The 19,164-nt window shown below is 42.3% G+C and overlaps 1 protein-coding gene across 4 annotated transcripts in view; it reads left to right on the forward strand.

Annotated features, from left to right (window-relative positions):
• The window catches only part of GDA (guanine deaminase), a 260,601-nt gene that overhangs the window by 124,337 nt on the left and 117,100 nt on the right, over positions 1–19,164 (forward strand). Inside the window, exon 3 of one of the 4 annotated variants that reach the window (XM_079925961.1) lies at positions 14,379–14,475. The exons of the other annotated variants lie outside the window; for them this stretch is intronic. Within the exon in view, the coding sequence (XP_079782087.1) occupies positions 14,473–14,475 (3 nt within the window). The 5' untranslated portion in view covers positions 14,379–14,472. The remainder of the gene's footprint in view (positions 1–14,378; positions 14,476–19,164) is intronic. 4 annotated transcript variants of the gene reach the window in all.

The raw sequence follows: 19,164 nt of genomic DNA on the forward strand, positions 1-19,164 counted from the left end.
CCCAAATTTATCCAAATTTAATTGCTTTTCTACAAAGTAGAGGTAGCTTCTCCCTAGCTTAGTTTTCCTTTCTACAAACTTCTAGGCTGTCTATTTTTTGTCTTTTCTATACTTGAACTTTTCTAAGAAAATATCAAGGGTGCTAATGGCGATGATATATCTGGGTAGTGAGATATGAGTATTTTTTTTAAATAGTCAAATCTTGAAAAATGAACATATATCAGTTTTACAAAAGTAATAAAGTAGCTACTTAAAAATACAGACTTCTTTAAAACAAATAATGTTAAAGAAATCACATAACCTCTGCATTGTTATCAACATGTGTCACTTCAGCCTTAGTCTTAAGTGCATTTTATTATATATATTATATATAATTTACAATTTGATATGTAGTATATATGATAATATGCTATTTGCCAGCCATGCTAGGGAAATGTTATAATAACACTATGAAAACTAATCCTACTCCTAGAGGTGATGGAGAGAAAGAAGATTAGTATAAATTGCATATGGACAAGATAATATCTGTTTCATACACTGTTACATCCACAGAGCCTGGCAGAGTGCCTGTCATAATATAGATTTCCAATAAATATTGGCTGAATGAACAAACAGAAGAAAATGTATAGGGACTAGTACCATATTCTCATAAAAATCGGCTCAGTGAGGTTTGAGCCATTTCTCTTTGCCAGTAAATGCAGAAGTGATATTCACAGACATAACTACTGCTACACAGATAATTTTCGGGAGCCAAGGGTGCTCCTTTGGTGGGTATGCAATCCTGTGTTCCCACTTAAGAAGTGGAAAAATCAAGATCGTTATGATTTGCCATCTATCAAGGCTTCCTACTCAGGAGCAAACAGTTTTAAAAGAAATCCATTTATCCCATCTCAGATTTTTGGTGTGTGTGTTTTTTTCCCTAAAGCATAACGAGCTTGTCAGAGTTTCCATGGTGAATGTGGGGCACCATGGAAACTGATAGATTTAGCTACACGAAAAGAATAAATAAAATAGGCAGGCATTTATTTCACTATGCAATGACAACTTCTCTGCCAGATAGGAGAGGAAAGTGGCTTCTCATTTAACCCGCCTGACCTTCACTCTCCATGTCTCTTGAAAGTGTGAGTTATTCTCACTGGATCGTTTTACTGACTTATGTTGATTGGATTGTTCTTCTCCTTGAGGTCCATTAGTCTTACTTTGGTTTTTCTTCAGGGTAGATCTGTATGTCACTGGCAACTGTTGAAAAACCATGTACAATGTGAAAGTTGTAGATGACAACCCACAATGTGGTGACCAAATGAGTCATGGCAAAATTGAATGGAAATTCTTCACAGTCTACTGTGTTGAGACAATGAGTGAGAATAACTGGAATTAAAACCCAGGTCTATCCTATACTAATTGGATAGGCAAGCCAACTGCCCTGAACCTCAGTTTCCCCATCTCTGGAATGGTTAAAATACATCCTCTTCCTACTTTATAGAGTTGTTGTGAGGTTCAAAATGAGATAGTAAAAGAGAAAGTTTTTTAAACAGTCAGGTTCTGTCTAGCAGGAGAGATTGACCAGCTGCAGGTATAGTTACACTGATAAGGTGATCAAAATGTCAAAACTGGTCATGCTATGGTCCTGTTCCTTGCTTCACACAATTAGAGGTTCAGTTTCTACTGGTCCTATCCAGTTGTTGAGTTTGAATCACGTGGCTCCATCTGAAGAAGGGAAAAGTGTGATCTTAAGAAATGAAGCTTTTCAACTTTTCTGCATGTTTGAAAATTTTCACAATAAAATGTTAGAAAACTAAATAAATGAAATAAAACTCTTCCTTAAATTCTAGTCCCAGTGAATTGCTCACCATTAGCACACACCCGCTATTCTCTTCTTTTTCATCACTAAAATATAGACAATAGAGTCATCTCTTGAAATCCAGCATTTATGTGTTTATTGAGCAGCTCCTACTGGTCACATGCTGTGTTAAGCGGGTACAGAGAAAGAAGGGAAGGAAGAAAACATGGTCCTTAAGGAAACAGCAATCTTCTCAGGGAGACAGACTGATAAGGAATACTTATAGCAACCCCACAAACTCAGGAGGAGCACTTAACACCTGAGAGAGAGAGGAGGTGTAAAGATTTCCTGGAGGTGGGCGGGAGTGCACAATTAAGATGAGGGATTTAGCCAGGGGAGAGTGGGCAGTAAAATGAGGCAGGCGCAGTATAAAGTGGTATAAGGGCGCTGCAGGCAGAGAGATCGTGAGCAAAAGCAGATGCATGGTATGTGGGATACTGGAAGAAGAGCCTGAAGAAGCAGCCAGGGCTTCAGGAAGCGTCCATGACAAGGAGAGTCTCTTTTCTTCGGTAGGAAGTGATACGTAGGGGTAGGGCACTGAAAACTGCATACCACCGTTGGATTTCCTTTAGAGAAACTGAGTTGGTGAGGGTTGAAAGGAGCCATTATTGGCAGGGAACAGTGATTCTAGAAAATAGCAGTGAAATGCACATTGAATAATAATCTCTACGGCTCTTTCAGTTCTAATATTGCATGAATTTAAGATGGGCTACAGAAAGAGCTGATGAATACGAACAGGTATTTCCTTGAGACTTTGGAGGCACAATAAGCACCACTTGTCACATACTTTGCCCTGGTCAGAATCATTACACTAAACCAGAGGCTGGCTTGCGGTGTGCTTGAGCTGTGTTTCAAAGGTAAATATAAAAGCTCTGCACTCCTTTCTTCCTCCAGACCTCAGTAGCCTCCAGAATGTTTCCCTAGAGATAACAGGGTGGGAGTCCAAATTGCAGGAGGACTGGGAATTTAAAGGAGTCTCCACCCCTGAGGGTGGAGGACAGGTGAGAATAGTTGGGAAGCCAAGATTTCTTGACGTGTGGCTGAGCTGAGGGTACTGGATCCTGAGCAAGGCGACTACACCTTGGCTGGGAGTGGAAGTGAAATTGTGCCCTGCTTGGAAGAGCTAACACTTACCTGAGAAGTGCTAATGCCATGTCACCTGGAGGCCCATGGCCATATCTCCTGTTTAAGAAGATCAGCTTTATTCAAAGCTACACAATGACTAGTCATTCCATAAGGCCACATGAAACAATGTCAATAAACATCAAAACACAATTCCCCAGCAATTCCACTACCTCAACAGAATGACTGCCATTGTTTGGTACACCTTTTTTTTTTTTTTTTGCGTTACACGGGCCTCTCACTGTTGTGGTCTCTCCCGCTGCGGAACACAGGCTCCGGACGCGCAGGCTCAGCGGCCATGGCTCACGGGCCCAGCCACTCCGCGGTGTGTGGGATCCTCCCGGACCGGGCCACGAACCCGTGTCCCCTGCATCGGCAGGCAGACTCTCAACCACCGCGCCACCAGGGAAGCCCTGGTACACTTTTCTAATTCTAGCCATTATGCCCTAGGCTTTTCCTGATTTTAACCATAGCATAAATGCCATTAAAGAAAAACAAAAAAAACTTGACATTTTATTATACGTAACTCCTACAAGGTTACATATATCCCGTATTGTTTTCAATAACTGCATAATATTCTAAGTAAATAGATGCTAATTCACTAAACTAGACTCAATTGTTGGACATTTAGGTGGCTTTCATTAAAAAATATATTAGCTGTATTTATGTTAGGAAACCAATATATGTTTTAGAAATACTTAATTGATTCCTCTTTTACAGTGACAGCCAGACGTTTTCTTCACTTTTCTTTCTGAGGTTTGTGTATATACAAGCCTAGATCAAGAGGATGTTTTCAGTGTTCTGTCTCTTGCGACTGCAAGCAGGGAGTGTGGTCTGCATAATCAGAAGTAAGCAACAGGGAGAAAGGGCTGATGTCTCCCAGAGGCAAGTCCAAAGCTCTCAGCTTCCTAATCTCAGGGCTTCCTAATCTGAGTTCTTGGCAGGTGATCAACGAGCTTGGTGTGCCTGGGACTGAGGAGTTTCCTGCATTGTGAGACTTTCAGTGTTACAGCAAGGAAAGTCCCCATGAGTTGGTCACCCTACACCTTGGTAAGGGGGAGGTGAAGGTACTGAGAAGGGAATGAATCATTTATATAAGCTACCCCTGTGTCATAAAAGCAGCAATTCAGAGAAAGCTTGCTCATGTACGGCAGTGTGAAACCCTTATCCTTTATGTAGGAGCCAAAATCGATATTTATCTCAGGTTACTGCTCTGCTCCCAGAAGAACCATTCATTCATTCATTCATTCAATATGTATGAAACACCAGGCACTGTTCTAGGTATAAGACTCCTGTCCTTGTGGTGCTTCTGTTACTCTGTGTGTGTGTATACTGGGGGAAGGGAAGCAGAAATAAATGAAAAAGCATAAAATAAATGAGAATGGATATGATAAATGCAATAGCAGAAACAAAATAGTCTAATGCGATAGAAACTGTCAGGGATGGGGACGTGCTATTAGCTTGGTGTTGGAGGGAGGTTACTCGGAAGAGCTGACACTTGAGGCAAACCAGTGATCGGAAGAGCCAGTCATGTGAGTATCCACAGGAGGCATTAGGGGCAGAAGGAGCAGCACGCACAAAGGCCCTGAGTGGAAACCAGTTATTCTTCCTGGAGGAACTTAGTAAAGTACTTTGTGCACATACTGTAGGGAAGGAATGCTGACCTAGAATCAATCTTAGCAACCACCCAGTCCCAGTTCCATTTTCACAAACAAGGATAAGGATGCTGAGTCCCACCTGCATTGACCATAGTCTCTTGATTCCTAATCCAGGACTCTTTCCACCAAGCCGTGCCACACTGCCATTTTTAGCTACTTGGCTTGAGTACTTAATTTTCTCCCCCTGTACAACTGGAAGTAAATCAAAGAGATTCATTTATTTTAGGTATGAGAAAAACTGGAATTGGAGTTGTTTGTGGGTGGACACAAGGCCCAAAACATTGGCCTCAGGTGAAGAGAGGAACTTTGGGGTCGAGATTAGCCTTCACTGGTGGGGCCCCCATAATTCTGTAAGACATGCTTTCAGAACATGAGGTTAGGACAAATTCTTCAGCCCGCAGAAAATGAAAATGAAACTGGTTGGTAAAGTAGGCAGCCCTAACAGACCTGTCACCCTGGCACTGAACTCGTGCCCGTTCAGACCTTGTGGTTACTACAGGTTGAAAAGTTCCAGGGTTTGGCTACAAATAGCCCTAAGAGTTTAAAGGGCAGGGAAAGCAGATAGATGCAACTCTGGGCGTGACAACTAAAGGAAGGTGGAGGAAGTTGGGGCCCGTGGCAAAAGCGAATTTAATGACCACTTAAAGGTACAGGGATGGAATCCTGAATCCTCCAACTCCTTCCTTCATCTCCCGCCCCCTGGGTGGGTGACAACAACCAACGGTTAAAAGAACCGCAGCGTGAACGGTGATTTTGGAAACTCAAAGAGTTAACGTATCAAAAACTAAAGCAGGGGAGGAGAGACTGGAGCCAACTCACGGGAGAAAAAATCCTATTGGCATCGAGGAGGCAGGGAGCCAGCCCCTGGGCGCGGTCTGCAGGGGGAAGGCGATCGCGCGGGGAAGCGGGGGCAGGACGAGGCCGGCGCTGGTGCCGGCTCGGCAGCTGCCCGCAGCCGCAGGGAGTCCTCGCCGCGCCTCCGCCCGGTGCGCCCTCCTTGGGCCGCGGACTCCGCACTGCGCTCCACCGCTGACATGTGTGCCGCCCGGATGCCGCCCCTGGCGCACATCTTCCGAGGGACTTTCGTCCACTCCACCTGGACCTGCCCCATGGAGGTGCTGCGGGATCACCTCCTTGGTGTGAGCGACAGCGGCAAAGTAAGCGGGTGCGGGGTCTGGCGCACCCTGACGGGCGGGCGGACAGGTGGAAGGAAGCTCGCCGCGTGAGCCGCGGAGCCCGGAGTTAGCTCCGTGTGGAGCGGGCGCCGCGGCGCTGGAGTTGAACTTGAGCGTTTTGGCTTTGGGAGAACGCCGGGAGAGCCCTGGCACTGGGTTCGTGGGCTGGACTGGGAGTAAAGTGTTCCCAGGTGCTGGGAGCCATGGAGTACGCACACCCACGATTGGTTCGACAGCTGTGCAGGCTGTGGTGGCAGGGAGCGAGGCTGTGCCCTGCCAAATCTTAAGAGATCATTAATAAACTAGCACCGCGCTTCATTCATTTTTGTATCTCAGGAGCCTGACACAGTGCCTGGCACCACCTAGGCGCTCCGTAAATTTGATTGAATTTATTGTGAAAGAAATAACAGAAGGGTCATTTGATCAGTGTGGTTGAGCCCTTTCAGTGCATTGGAATAAGTAAAGAACTGATGTCATTCACCTGATCATTCAGCAAACAATACATGAATGATTCAGACTAGACAACCTGTAATACTAGAAAGAACAGTCTGAGATAAATTATCCACCCAACCCCATCCCCCAGCCATTTGCATCAAAGCAAGCAGTTCCATTTTAAGGTTCAAAATGTCTTCTATGAGAGTATCTTTCACACTTACATTTCCAAAATCAGGATTTCTGCAAACGACATAGGTAACTTGACTGTTCCATACACACCAGTGGTAGCTGTATTGGCAGTGGCCTGGCCAGTTTCAGTGAAAGCCATTCCATTTTTAGGAGAAAAATTAAAGATAGAGATGGGTTATTTTTGAGCTTTTCCCCAACTACTGGTTTGGTTAACATAAGTACACATATTTGGAACTTGTCAGCTTGAAGATACTATTCCTGACTAAAGATGCTTCCGAGTCAGTGACAGTTTTGAATCGTGACTCTTACATTTGGGGATAACTAAACCCTGTTTTCTTTTGGTGCTGAAAAATCTATACTCCCTGTGTATATTCGGGGAGCCTGCTGTTGTGTTTCCAAGGTGATGAAACTCTCAGAGCTCTCCCAAATGGGGAGACTCCAGTAAACCCTGAGACTGATGAATTGTTGCCTTGGGTACTTGACCCTCAAGTTTCAGGGATGCCTTAGGCTTGGGACAAGTCCCAAGAAGCAAAGGAAGAGAGACTGCTAGACCAGGGCAAGATTAGAGGTATTTGCTTAATCACAAGGAATTGTTCAACAATTAGGTTTCTTTTTACAATTTAAATTTTCATTTCTAAAATTTGAATTGGTAGGATGGCAGGTGAGAGAATTGACCAGTGGAGAGGAGGAAGAAAAGAAAGTAATTTATCTAAAAATTTACCTTTTCTGGGGGTTGTACAGAAGAAGAATAAAAGAGTGTCCTGAACATGAAATCAGTAGTTGAGTCAGGGAGTCTGTTCATAACTAAGGAGCATATTGAAGTTATAAATTTAGAAAAATGCCATTCCCCCACAAGACAAAATGAACTAGGAATCGGATACAAAGGTGAGTTAATCAACTGGATTAGATTTACAGTATACAGTGTCCTAATCAGTGAAATGGTAACTGTTTTATTGCTCTCCTCCTAAGTGCAAGGCAGTTGATCCCTCACTGTGTGTAAAGGGTGGACATGTCATATATATTTTAAGACTTGATTTCTTTCATTTTGAAAATGGGACTGCCTCACCTTTAGAGTTACTGGGATAAATATATTATTCATTTAAAAATTTTCAAGGTTCTTACAGAAAATTATATTCCCATGAAGTAAATAAATATGCAGTTGATCTTTATCTTTTTACTGAGCTCCCAAAGCTGTTCTCAAACCTTGGGATGAATCAGAAACATCTGGGGTGTTTGTTAAAATGCCAGTTCCTGGGTGTCATCTTCAGAGAATCTGAATCTGTAGGCCTGGAGTAGGTCCTAGGAAGTGGCATTCCAACAAAGGTCCCAGGAGATTCGGACACAGGTAGTGGATGGATTACATTTTGGGTAACCTCAGTATATAGGCTGTGTGATGCAACCAGTTATGTGGGGTCTTGGGTGCTCAGTTCTCCGTTTCAAGCCCTGGGCTGGGGTAGCATCTCAGAGAGACAGGACATGATTTCCTCTGTCCTCCCTCTCCCTTCTAGACCTAATCTTTCATTTCAGGTAGGCCCAGAGAATGGTAATGATTAACTGCTTTTAGTTCATTAATTAAAACTCATTCAAAATTAGGTTAATTTAAAAAAAAATTCTCTAGTCAATATTGGGCATTTTGAATTCAGAGTTAGTTTTTCTACTCAAGTGGCATGTAGCTTTTTGAAAGAAAAACTCCAGCATGTGTAATTCATTTGCAGATAGGTAATTAATTGTGAGACACTGTGTGCTCAAATATTACTAAATTATCTGATTCTTCCAGCAGGGTCAAGTTGAATTTAAAGATAGGTAAAGATGTCTTGGGTCTTTTAAGCACACTTAGCTGAAAGCAACAGCAAGGAAGAGAATCATTTTGGAAGTAGTGCCCTGGGGTAGCAGGAGCAAGTCCTATGGAGACCTAAGTTCAAGTCAGGTCTCCACCACCTACATGTTCAAAGTCCATGGGTGAGACCTTAACCTCTCTGAGCCTCAGTTTCCTCACTTGTAGAATCAGATACTTTTGCTAAGTATTAAATGAGACAATGTATGAAAATGCCTGTCACTTAGTGGATACGCAACACATACCATGTTCATTTTGTCCCCTTCCTTCCCTCTGTGCCTAGCAAATCCTTAACCTCTTGCTCACTGTAGCATTTTTGCATATTTCCGCATGGTGGCACCCATGCAGGCCAACAGGTAGAGAAGGAAGCCGTGGCCTGGGATGAAATATGTGGGAGGTGGGGGAGGTCACTGGGCCTCTGGTGTGCAGCCTCACTGCTCATGCCATCGACCCTCTGGGACACAAAGATGCATCTAGGAAGAAAGATCTAAACAGCATTTGCTGCCGGTTCACTAGCACATCATTTTCAGTGTCTCTTTTAGTCTTCAGTGTGATTATTTCGTCTTAAAGTTAGGAAAGTTGAGACTTGAAAAATCATGCATCCAGAGATGGATTTTGAATTAACATGGCCAAAGCCCATATTCTCCCTCTCTCTCTCTCTCTCTCTCTTTAATTGGGTATAGTTGCTTTGCAATGCTATGTCATATTCTGCTGTGGTCACCGCAGAGGATAGAGCTGAGCTCCCTGTGCTATACAGCAAGTTCCCACTAGCTATCTACTTTACACATGGTAGTGTATATATGTCAATCCTAATCTCCCAATTCATCCCACCCCCTTCCCCACCGGTGTCCACACGTCCGTTTTCTACGTCTGCATCTCTGTTCCTGCCCCGCAAATTGGTTCATCTGTACCATTTTTCTGGAGTCCACATATATGCGTTAATATAAGATATTTGTTTTCCTCTTTCTGACTTACTTTACTCTGTGTGACAGACTGTAGGTCCATCCACATCTCTACAGATGACCCAATTTTGTTCCTTTTTCAGAATGGCCGTCATCAAAAAATCTACAAACAATAAATGCTGGAGAGGGTGTGGAGAAAAGGGAACCCTCTCACACTGTTGGTGGGAATGTAAATTGATACAGCCACTATGGAGAAGAGTGTGGCGGTTCCTTAAAAAACTAAAAATAGAGTTACCATATGACCCAGCAATCCCACTACTGAGCATATACCCTGAGAAAACCATAATTCAAAAAGACACATGCACCCCAATGTTCACTGCAGCTCTATTTACAATAGGTGGGACATGGAAGCCCATATTCTCTTTACTAGAGTAGCCCACCTCCCTGAGGCACAGTCCCTGACCTCAGTGAACTTGCACTTTTAGCAAGGGAGCTTAGAGTTGTACCTGTAATAAAAGTGGATTGATTCCTGAACCAAAGACTGGGCTCATTGCTGGAGATACGCTGATGAGTGAAATATGCAAACTCTGCCCTGCTCTAGTGAGGTTGATCATCTCGTGATTAACAGAATCTGCTATGACCTATAAGAACTTGAACTAATCTGGGAGGTAGGGAAGAGCCTTCTAGGTAGAGGGAATAGCCTGTGCAAAGGCCCTGGGGTAGGAAGGAATGAAAACATCAAGGTGGTTAGAATCCAAAGTTCTAGAAGAGGATAACACAATGTAAGTCTAGAGAGGTAGGCAGGGCATAGGGAGTTGGGGGAGGGATTGTGCCATGACCAAATTTTGCATTTTTTTTTTAAAGATCATTTTAGCTTCAGGATGTAAAGAATGCATTGGAGAGGAGTTAAGTGCAGGCAAGGAGATCAGATAGGATCCTGTTGCAGTAGTTTAGGTGAAATGGGATGTGGCTTAGAAGAGAGAGGCGGTGTAATGTATCAATTAAGAAATGAACTCTCAAGAGTACTTCTATCACTTATTACCTATGTGAATTTGAATAAGTTACTTAACAATTCTATTTCCAAGTTTCCTCAAGTATAAAATGATTACTATAATCTACCTCACTGGGCTATTGAAAAGACTAAATGAATTAATAATTGTAAAGTGCATAGAATAATGCCTTGCAGCGTAGCACATGCCCAGTAAACATCAGCAGTTATTATCAGCAATGGAGATAGAAAGAGGTGGACAGAATTGGTAACTATTTAGGTCAAATTAATTGGATTTGATGATAGGATTAGAAAGATGTTTGTGAATGTATTAAATAGTATGGTGGGATACAAATTGGTTGGTGGTAGGAAAAACTTGATGAAGGAAGCCAAAATTGAACTGGACATTAAAGAACACATAGGACTTGAACATGCAGAAGAGGGTTAAATAGCCCTGGTTAAGGGAAATGAATCAATGTTCTGTAATTTCTAAAACTTCTAGGAGGAGCAAGAGTTGTGTTTCACCTGTGACTGCATCATCATCTTGCTTTACCAGGAGTTCTCATAGTCTGAATCACAAAACTTAGTGGTTGTGTGTCATCTTTTCCTTCTGCTTGGCCAGGTGAAGACCCATCTTCCTATAAGCTCAAGACCTCAGAATATCTTATCATTTTGAAGAGGGAATTTGGGATAAGCTACCCCTTCTGAGGCTGCTGCATCAGGGCTTCACTTTCATCAGAAACGTTTTCATGCCCAAGGATCACATTATCATCCTGTAAATTCCCATTTTCTGGAAGGCAGATTGCTTTGTTCAAAATGCTCATGGCAGACCCTGTTGGTTACCCACTCACTAGCCATAACCACTTCTTTCTTATTAACACTTTCTGAGCTTGATAGCCTGCAGTATACTTGGCTCATGGATAGATCATGGTGTAAGCCAGTCATAGTAATCATAATCCTGTTTGCTGGATACTTATTTTTCCAGTTTCCTGGTAGCTAAGGGTGGCCAGTGATGACATTCCAGCATTCAGGAAGTCATCTCAGAGGCTTCTGGGAAATATTTTTTCCCTAATAAATAGACACAGATGTGGGAAGAGAAGTCCTTCCTTTTTTGGATACTTTCATGCGAGGAGTGGAGCTGCTGCCACCACTGTTTGAGACTCTGAGGAAAAAAGTTAAGAGGTTTTCAGAGGCACCAGCCTAGTCCCTCTTTGAACATCATTGAATGCATACGTGAATTACATCGAGTAGTTAATGGTCCCTGGAGCTGCCTACTACCGTTGAATTCTTTTGCGAGATAATGAAATATCTTTATTATCTACCCTTCTGTCAATTGCAGCTCAAAGCACCTCTAACAATTATACCACTTTTTCAAAGAATTGTATTATTTTTCAAAGGACTGCTAGCTGCCTTCTCCTTTTTCCGTTTCTATCTTCTCCTTATTTGCCAAAAATGTCAGTGTCTTTCCAGGCACCCATATCAGTATTCAGGTCCCCCCAGTTATCCCCTGGGGTATCTTTGTGCACACCCCTTTCCATTGTCATTGGCCCTGTCCAGCCTTCCATTGTCTCTTGCCTGAAGTATTACAGGAACCTCCTAACCGTTTTCTCTTCCCCCATTCTAATATCTCTTCCACATTACTGACAGTTACTTTCCTGGAGCATGGGTAGTGTCATATATCTTCTCTTTTGTAACTACCTATGGCTCTCTATTGCCTCTAAGATCCAAATGCCCCAGGAAGATATTTTAGACATGACATTTGGCCCTAACCTGCTTTCCTAATACTTTCTCCTGTTCCATCCTTCTCTCTTGCAAGTAGGAGTAGGATTACCATGAGGTATCCACAAGCTGAGGGATATCTATCCATGTCAACTTCTCACTGTTTCCCAGCACATCATATCTTTTTGCACCTCCACTTTGTTGGTGACAATCCCTCAGCCTGGAATAGTCCTCCTTTATATAATCCCTTTTCCATTCCACCTCTGTCAAAATGAAATCTTGCTTTTCCTCCAAGGCCCAGTTCTGATGTCCCCTTCTTCCCAAAAGCTTCTCTGGCGACCATCCCCCAGTTGAAATAAATTACCTTTTGTTTTTCCATAAAATTTGCATATATATTCAAACCGGTGTTTTCCTGGTGGTTAAGAGCATGGCTTCTGGAGTCAGATTATGTGGATTCAAATCCCAGCTCTGCCACTTACTTGGAAACATTTCCTAATATATTTGAGCCTTGGTACCCTCACTTATAAAATGTGGACAACAGCACCCTGAAGAAGAGGTAAGGCAGATGAGGTAGTGTGTGTAAAGCACTTGGCACATAGTAATTGCTCAATAAATACTGGCCATTGTTATTATTTTTCTCTCACTAAAGTGATTATTTCACTTTTGCCTTTGATTATACTTAGGTTTACAGAATGTTCTCACTCACTGAACTGATTTAAAGTTCTTTGACAAGTGGGAGGTGAACTGGAGAGAAGGTAACATTTATTAAGTCATAATTTGTGTCAGACACTCTGCCAGATTCTTTATACGTCAACAGTTCTGAGATGAGACCACATCATCATAATCATCTTCTTCTTCGTTATCCCTACTCTACAAATGAGGAAATGGAGGGTCAGCTAGTTAGTTGACTTGACTGCAGTCATGGTGAGTAAGTGGCAAAACCAAGAATCACACCCAAGTCTGTCTAATTTCCAAGGTTTGTGCTCTTTCCAGGAGTTCCGGCTGCCTCCTGTCATGAGGAGTGCTGACACTCTGTTGTCTTTAAGGCTCCTCAACATTGTCTTACTGTTCTAACACAAAGTAGGTGATCAGAAAAGTGTTTTGAAAGTGATGTGTAGTACAAAGACATTTGTGTGTGATGATTAAAAAAAAAGACATTTCTAATTCCAGAGAGTTTTTTTTTTTTTTTTAAAGCACTATTTGACTTATTCTTCGAGGCCTTGAAGCAACACTGCTGGGCGTGACTGGAGTTTGCCACCCTTCTGGTTGTGTAAAGTTGTTTGTGAATTTCTGGAATTTCTTGGCAGTCTGGTTGATTCAGTGCTGTGGCTGTGAGGCAGCATAGGTGTTGGTGTATCTGACACGTGGCTGACTGTCTGGGAGCTTCTGACAGGTGCAGAGGTGGTGGGCAGGATCTCCTGCAGGCCTATGGCATGCCCATTCCCTTAATGGGCATTGATCTAACTATTTAGGGATAAAGGCCAGGTGGACTTCCCTTACCTGCAAGAAGAGAATCCAATCGGTCATGTGTTCACAACCCCCTTTTTGTAGAAAAGATTTAAGGCAGCTCTAGAGGGCACAGGCAAGTGGTGATGCTTTTATACATTTAAGGGAGAAGAGTCAGTTGTTGACATAAAACAAAGCTAGGAATTAGATTTAAAATGCATCGTGAAATGACCTACACTGTTATTGGCCTCTAACTTTCCTAGGTGCCAGCCATTAAAAGGACACATGTTACCTAGTTGGCAATATCTGTACTAAAAGCAATTGCTCAAGAGAAATGCCCCTGTTCTTGATGCTGAGTTCGGATGGGAATTTCTCCTAGATGGACACTGTCTCTTATAATTATGCTTAACAACTTTCCAGTGCAAGGTAGCATTTCATAGGATTGCCTCTCTTGAGCCGAAGATGTGACAGGAAGAAGGGGGTCCATAAAACTATTCTGTAGGGCTGAAGCTCTGGGGAGGGGACAGTGGGAGGTGGTCCAGGTACCCAGGTCTTGGCTGATCTGAAATGTCCTAGAGATAGACTTCAGGATGTCAGAGGGGTGGCAGGACCCCATGTCTTCCAGGTACTCCTAAGAGTGGTCCTTCTGATGGGGTTATGATGAACAGAAAGAGGGAGGAGCCTCGTAGTTATTTGGCATAAGCCTGGAGTGCAGTTTGTTTCGTGTTGCCAGTAAAATGCAGAACCACCTACCTTTACTGCTAATCCAGCTTTGTGGACGTTGAGGAACCTCACAAGAGGCTATTCAACAATTTCAAACCCATTTACACCGGTTAGAAATCCATTTCCATGGTGGCCGTGGCTGCCCTTTGTGACCACACGATGCTACACTTGGGTGCTAATCCCAGCCATCTGTCTGCCATTACTATGTTGTTCTGTCCAGGCTGGAAAGGGCTTTCCTGTCGGTCAGCTCAGTGGCAACTCCACACCCCTGTGCTCTGTTTGTTCTAGAACAACTCATACAGACTGCTGTGGTCACACTGGTCTTAATATTTAGCTTCCCCCTCTAGGGAGGAGAACAAGGTGTTATTCTTTCCTGGTGCATCCAAGGCACTAAGAAAACAAAATACAAGAGAAATTCTCAGTGGGTCACTCAGCTACTCAATGGTAAGTTTTAAAAATGAGTTCCATGGTATATTTAAGTTATGATTTTAAAAGTTTGATCAATAAAAATATAAGCACATTTGTTATATTAAGCAGATGTGCATTAAAATACTATAACATGAATAAAAAGGAAATAAATTTTGTGTGTAAATCATCTTCTTACATTGCATTGGGTTTCTAGCCCATGACACTGGGTTATAAGCTCGTAGACAGGAGGTACATGGATGGCGCTATTGCTCACGTTAACAACTACGATAATATTGAACATTTATTAGGCACTTGTTATGTGCTAGGTTCTGTACTCTGTGCTTTGCAAAGCATAATTCTCCTGACTACTTTATGAGGTGAAACTCTTACCGATTCCTGATTAGGTTCTTTCCCTACCTGGTTATTGTTCACATCAACAAGGTGAAATTACTTTTTTAGCAGCAAACAGAAACTTTATTCATTGGCCAAAGAATGGAAAAGGAGGAGCTCATGCTCTAAAATCACCTTTTCCTCGTTACAGGCAAGGCGAAATTCCTATAGAAAAAGGTGAAGGAGGCTAGGGGGCACGGGTATCTTTTATTATCCTGACTTGTGGAAAGGGGTGGTGACTTTCCAGAATGCAGCTCATGCCTATTTTCAGCCCTTGTGTGGTCCTTCAGTGTCTGGGTCAGAAGTGGGTTTAACCAGTATGGCGCAGGTGGGAAGAGATCTTATTACAATGAGATGGTAATGAGCTGTAGAGAGACCTTTGTCCCAATTTTTAATTCGGCTAGCTTATGCCAGTTTCTTGTGGTTAAGCCCTCTTGTTCTAATTATGTAAAAACAGCTAGAAGATACAGTCAGTTTTTGGTTTTCTGCAAGTTTGCCTGGAGTAGAGAGTTTACCAGAAGTGGGGCACTTCTTTGCCTCCTTGCCTAAGACAGGTGCACTTGTGCTTTACAGAGACAGTTTAGGTACAGATGAAGGACCCTTGACTTGATCCCCTGGGTGACAAAACTTTTCCTTATTTTATTGACAAGGAAACTGAGACTCAGAGTGTTAATCCTAACTCTGAAATAAACATCTGATTACTATACATTGGATGACTTCTCTCTCCTAAAGACACTGTGTAGCTCTTTGTTTTCAGATAGTCAAATGGCAAAGTTATAATAGCGTTCTGTACTTAAATTGTAAATACCAATTTAATCCCTAAGATTAAAGGTGAAGACAGATTCATCTCTTCAGATACATTTTTTTTTTTTTTTTTTGCGGTGCGTAGGCCTCTCACTGTTGTGGCCTCTCCCGTTGCAGAGCACAGGCTCCGGACGCGCAGGCACAGTGGCCATGGCTCACAGTTCTAGCCGCTCCGCGGCATGTGGGATCTTCCCGGACCGGGGCACAAACCCGTGTCCCCTGCATTGGCAGGCGGACTCTCAACCAGTGCGCCACCAGGGAAGCCCATGATACATTTTTTAAGACTCAGCAATAGGGAATTTACTGGCAGTCCGGTGGTTAGCACTCTGCACTCTCACTGCCGAAGGCCCAGGTTCAATCCCTGGTTGGGGATCTAAGATCTCACAGCCACAAGGCGTGGACAAAAAAAGAAAAAAAGATTGAGCAATAAATGTTGATCATCTCCCCCCAAATCTTACTTTGACGTTATTTCCCACCTTCGAAAAAGCCTCACCCTTTTCCTTTATGAAAGCATTTCTTCATTGACGTTATTACACTGACTTATTGACTCTAAAGGATAAATTACATTAACTTTATTTTTTCTTTTTTAAAGTATCTCATATATTTTAAGCATCAAACAATATACTACATGCTGTGTTAGATATTTTATCTATTATCACATTAATACTCTACAATCATATGAGGTAGATTTTTTCCTCTTATATTGGAGTAGAGTTGATTAACATTAACTTCTAATTGAGATCTGTTTTTCAAAATCTTTTGACTGTTGAAGTTGGTGCCTTTGCTTGTGAAATGGTGATTTGTTTTTCATGAATTAGTTATTCATGCACTGTTACCTGAAACCGTTTCGTAATAAATACCCTTCATGCCTTCTCTTCTCATCATGGTTCTGCTCAGGTTGGCATCACCATGAGACCTGCTTCTATAGTCACAATGCTTTTTCTCTTCTCAGCCTGTTACTGGGTTTTAAAAAATTATTTTGACAGAATGAACTTTCCTCAGTAACCTCCACCTGAAAACCCAGCTGTGTTGACCTCAATTTATCAACCAGCTATTGATTCGTGAGTTAAAAAAGCTTTGAAGGCTAAACAATTATAAGATAATTCTAATTTAAAGTGAGTTCTTCTAGACTTACATATACTGATATAGGAATTTTAAGAACCCAAAGATTTCCCAGTAGTTTAAATGGACAAAAAAGTGTATGACCATACAACACTCTCCATTCACCCACACACTTATATACACACATTATAAAACATATGTCTGGAAGGCAGTATTAAAATTAAAAACCTAAATAAGGGCTCCCCTGGTGGCGCAGTGGTTGAGAGTCCGCCTGCCGATGCAGGGAACACGGGTTCGTGCCCCGGTCCGGGAGGATCCCACATGCCGCGGAGCAGCTGGGCCCGTGAGCCATGGCCGCTGAGCCTGCGCGTCCGGATCCTGTGCTCCGCAACGGGAGAGGCCGCAACAGTGAGAGGCCCGCGTACCGCAAAAACAAAAACAAAAAACACCCAAATAACAGTTTTGTAGAGTAGGAGTGGAGAAGTGGGGATGTGGAGAAGAATTTTCACGTTCCACTTTATACCTTTCTGCATTATTAGTTTTTGTTTTATAATTTTCCATAAAATTCACCATTTTAAAGTGTACAATTCAGTGTCATTTATCACAGTCACAATGTTGTACAACCATCACCACTAACTAGTTCCAGAATATGTTCATCACCCCCAAAGGGAAACCCATTAACCATGAAGCAGTCACTCCCTATCCCTCCCCTCCTTCCCCTGAGCAACCACTAATTTGCTTTCTGTTTCTATAAATTTGCCCTATTCTGGATATTTTATATAGATGGATAAATATAATGTGTAACCTTTGTGTCTGGCTTTTTTCACTTAATGTTTTCAAGGTTCACTCATGTTGTGGCATGTGTCAGAACTCCTTTCCTTTTTATGGCTGATTAATAATCCATTGTATAGATATACAACATTGTGTTTATGTGTCCATCAGTTGATGGACATTTGAATTGTTTCCACCTTTTGCCTATTGTCAGCAGTGCTACATCATGTGCAAGTTTTTAAAACCAGTTTATTGTTTAAAGTTGTTTTATGGTTCCACATTGCTTAACTGTGGGATAATTCCTGGCCTAGCCTTGCTAACTGATTGCCCCACCTTTCATATTGTTTATGCCCTTGTGTCTTTGTTTATGCTCCTCCTTCACCTTCCTTCTGCTGGTTCCATGTACCTTAGAAACTAGTTTAGAAACTAGTTTAGAAACTAGTTTAAACGTTACTTCCTCAATGAGGTCATTGCTGACATTGCTCCCTGCCTTCTGTTTGCAGGCAGAGCTGAACCTGGCTCCTTTGTGCCTCAGTTTCTGCTTGGCACCTCTTTGTGGCTCTTTATTTTGTGAGTCTCTCCTATAACCCAACCTTGAAGGCAGGGGCCATGACTTGATCACTTTTGTATTCACGACTCCTAGCACGTGGTAGGTAGGCACCCAGATGAATATTTGTTAGATAAACGGTGCTTAGATTTTTTTTTACTGCAGGATAACCAGGTTGGAAAAGTTCACTTTAGGATCACCAAAATGTACAGCCAACTAAAAATATCTTCCAAATAATTGTTTGAATAAGAACTCTGGGTTTTTCTAATCTGGGTGTTTGATACAATGTACTTGGCCACTGGGAGCTATAATTAGTTTCATGTCCTAGTGAGTAATTAAGAACCCTGGAAGAGTAGATTCTAATTGGAACTCTGAGGCCACATAAAGTTTTCAAATGCCTTTAACTTGGGCTGTGTTAAGGATTTGGAATAATGTAGATTATATAGGCCTGCTTACTCCCTTTGGTTTTATATTATGGTTTAAGTGTTCACTTCTTCATAAAATTGTAATTTACTTGAAATGTTGCTTGTAAACTGCCACTTACAATTTATAGTCCTGGAACATGGTAGACCCTCCAAAAACAATAGCTCTTATTTTCCATCTCCTGCCCCTCACAGTACTTGGTGCTTTAGCACAAAATCAGCATTCAATAAATGCTTCTGAGTAAAAGAATGAACAGAATGGGCTGCTATACTCTGAGAGTACACTATTCCTTTTGACCCTCAGATAGTCCTGGCTGTGTAGGCAGGCAGTAGTTAATCAACATGCTCATCTGGTTGTAGCCAATATCTGTGAAGGTGCAACAGAAGAAGTAATATTGTTAATGCCTTCCAAGAGTGGGACAGATTTTTTTCTTTGTGCCCTTTAACGTGGAAGTTGTTTCCCTCCTGCCATGTGGAGGGTGGTCTTATGTAAGCCCTAACTATTTTCTGAAGTGCAAAACACAGGGAGAAGCCGTTCCGGCTCCCTGGGACATGAACCTTCAGCTCCAAGCATGTGGACTCACTAGCCTGTGGAGTTAGTGCCCTTGGAGCTCATAACAACTGATAATGGCTGATGAAGAGCAAAGACTTAAAGGGGTTCAGGATAAAATTGTGAGCAAAAGGAATGCAGATACTGCCTTATTTGTACTCAGAGTCAATAATCAAATG

This window comes from Stenella coeruleoalba (assembly GCF_951394435.1).
Source record: "Stenella coeruleoalba genome assembly, chromosome: 7".
NCBI lineage: Eukaryota > Metazoa > Chordata > Mammalia > Artiodactyla > Delphinidae > Stenella > Stenella coeruleoalba.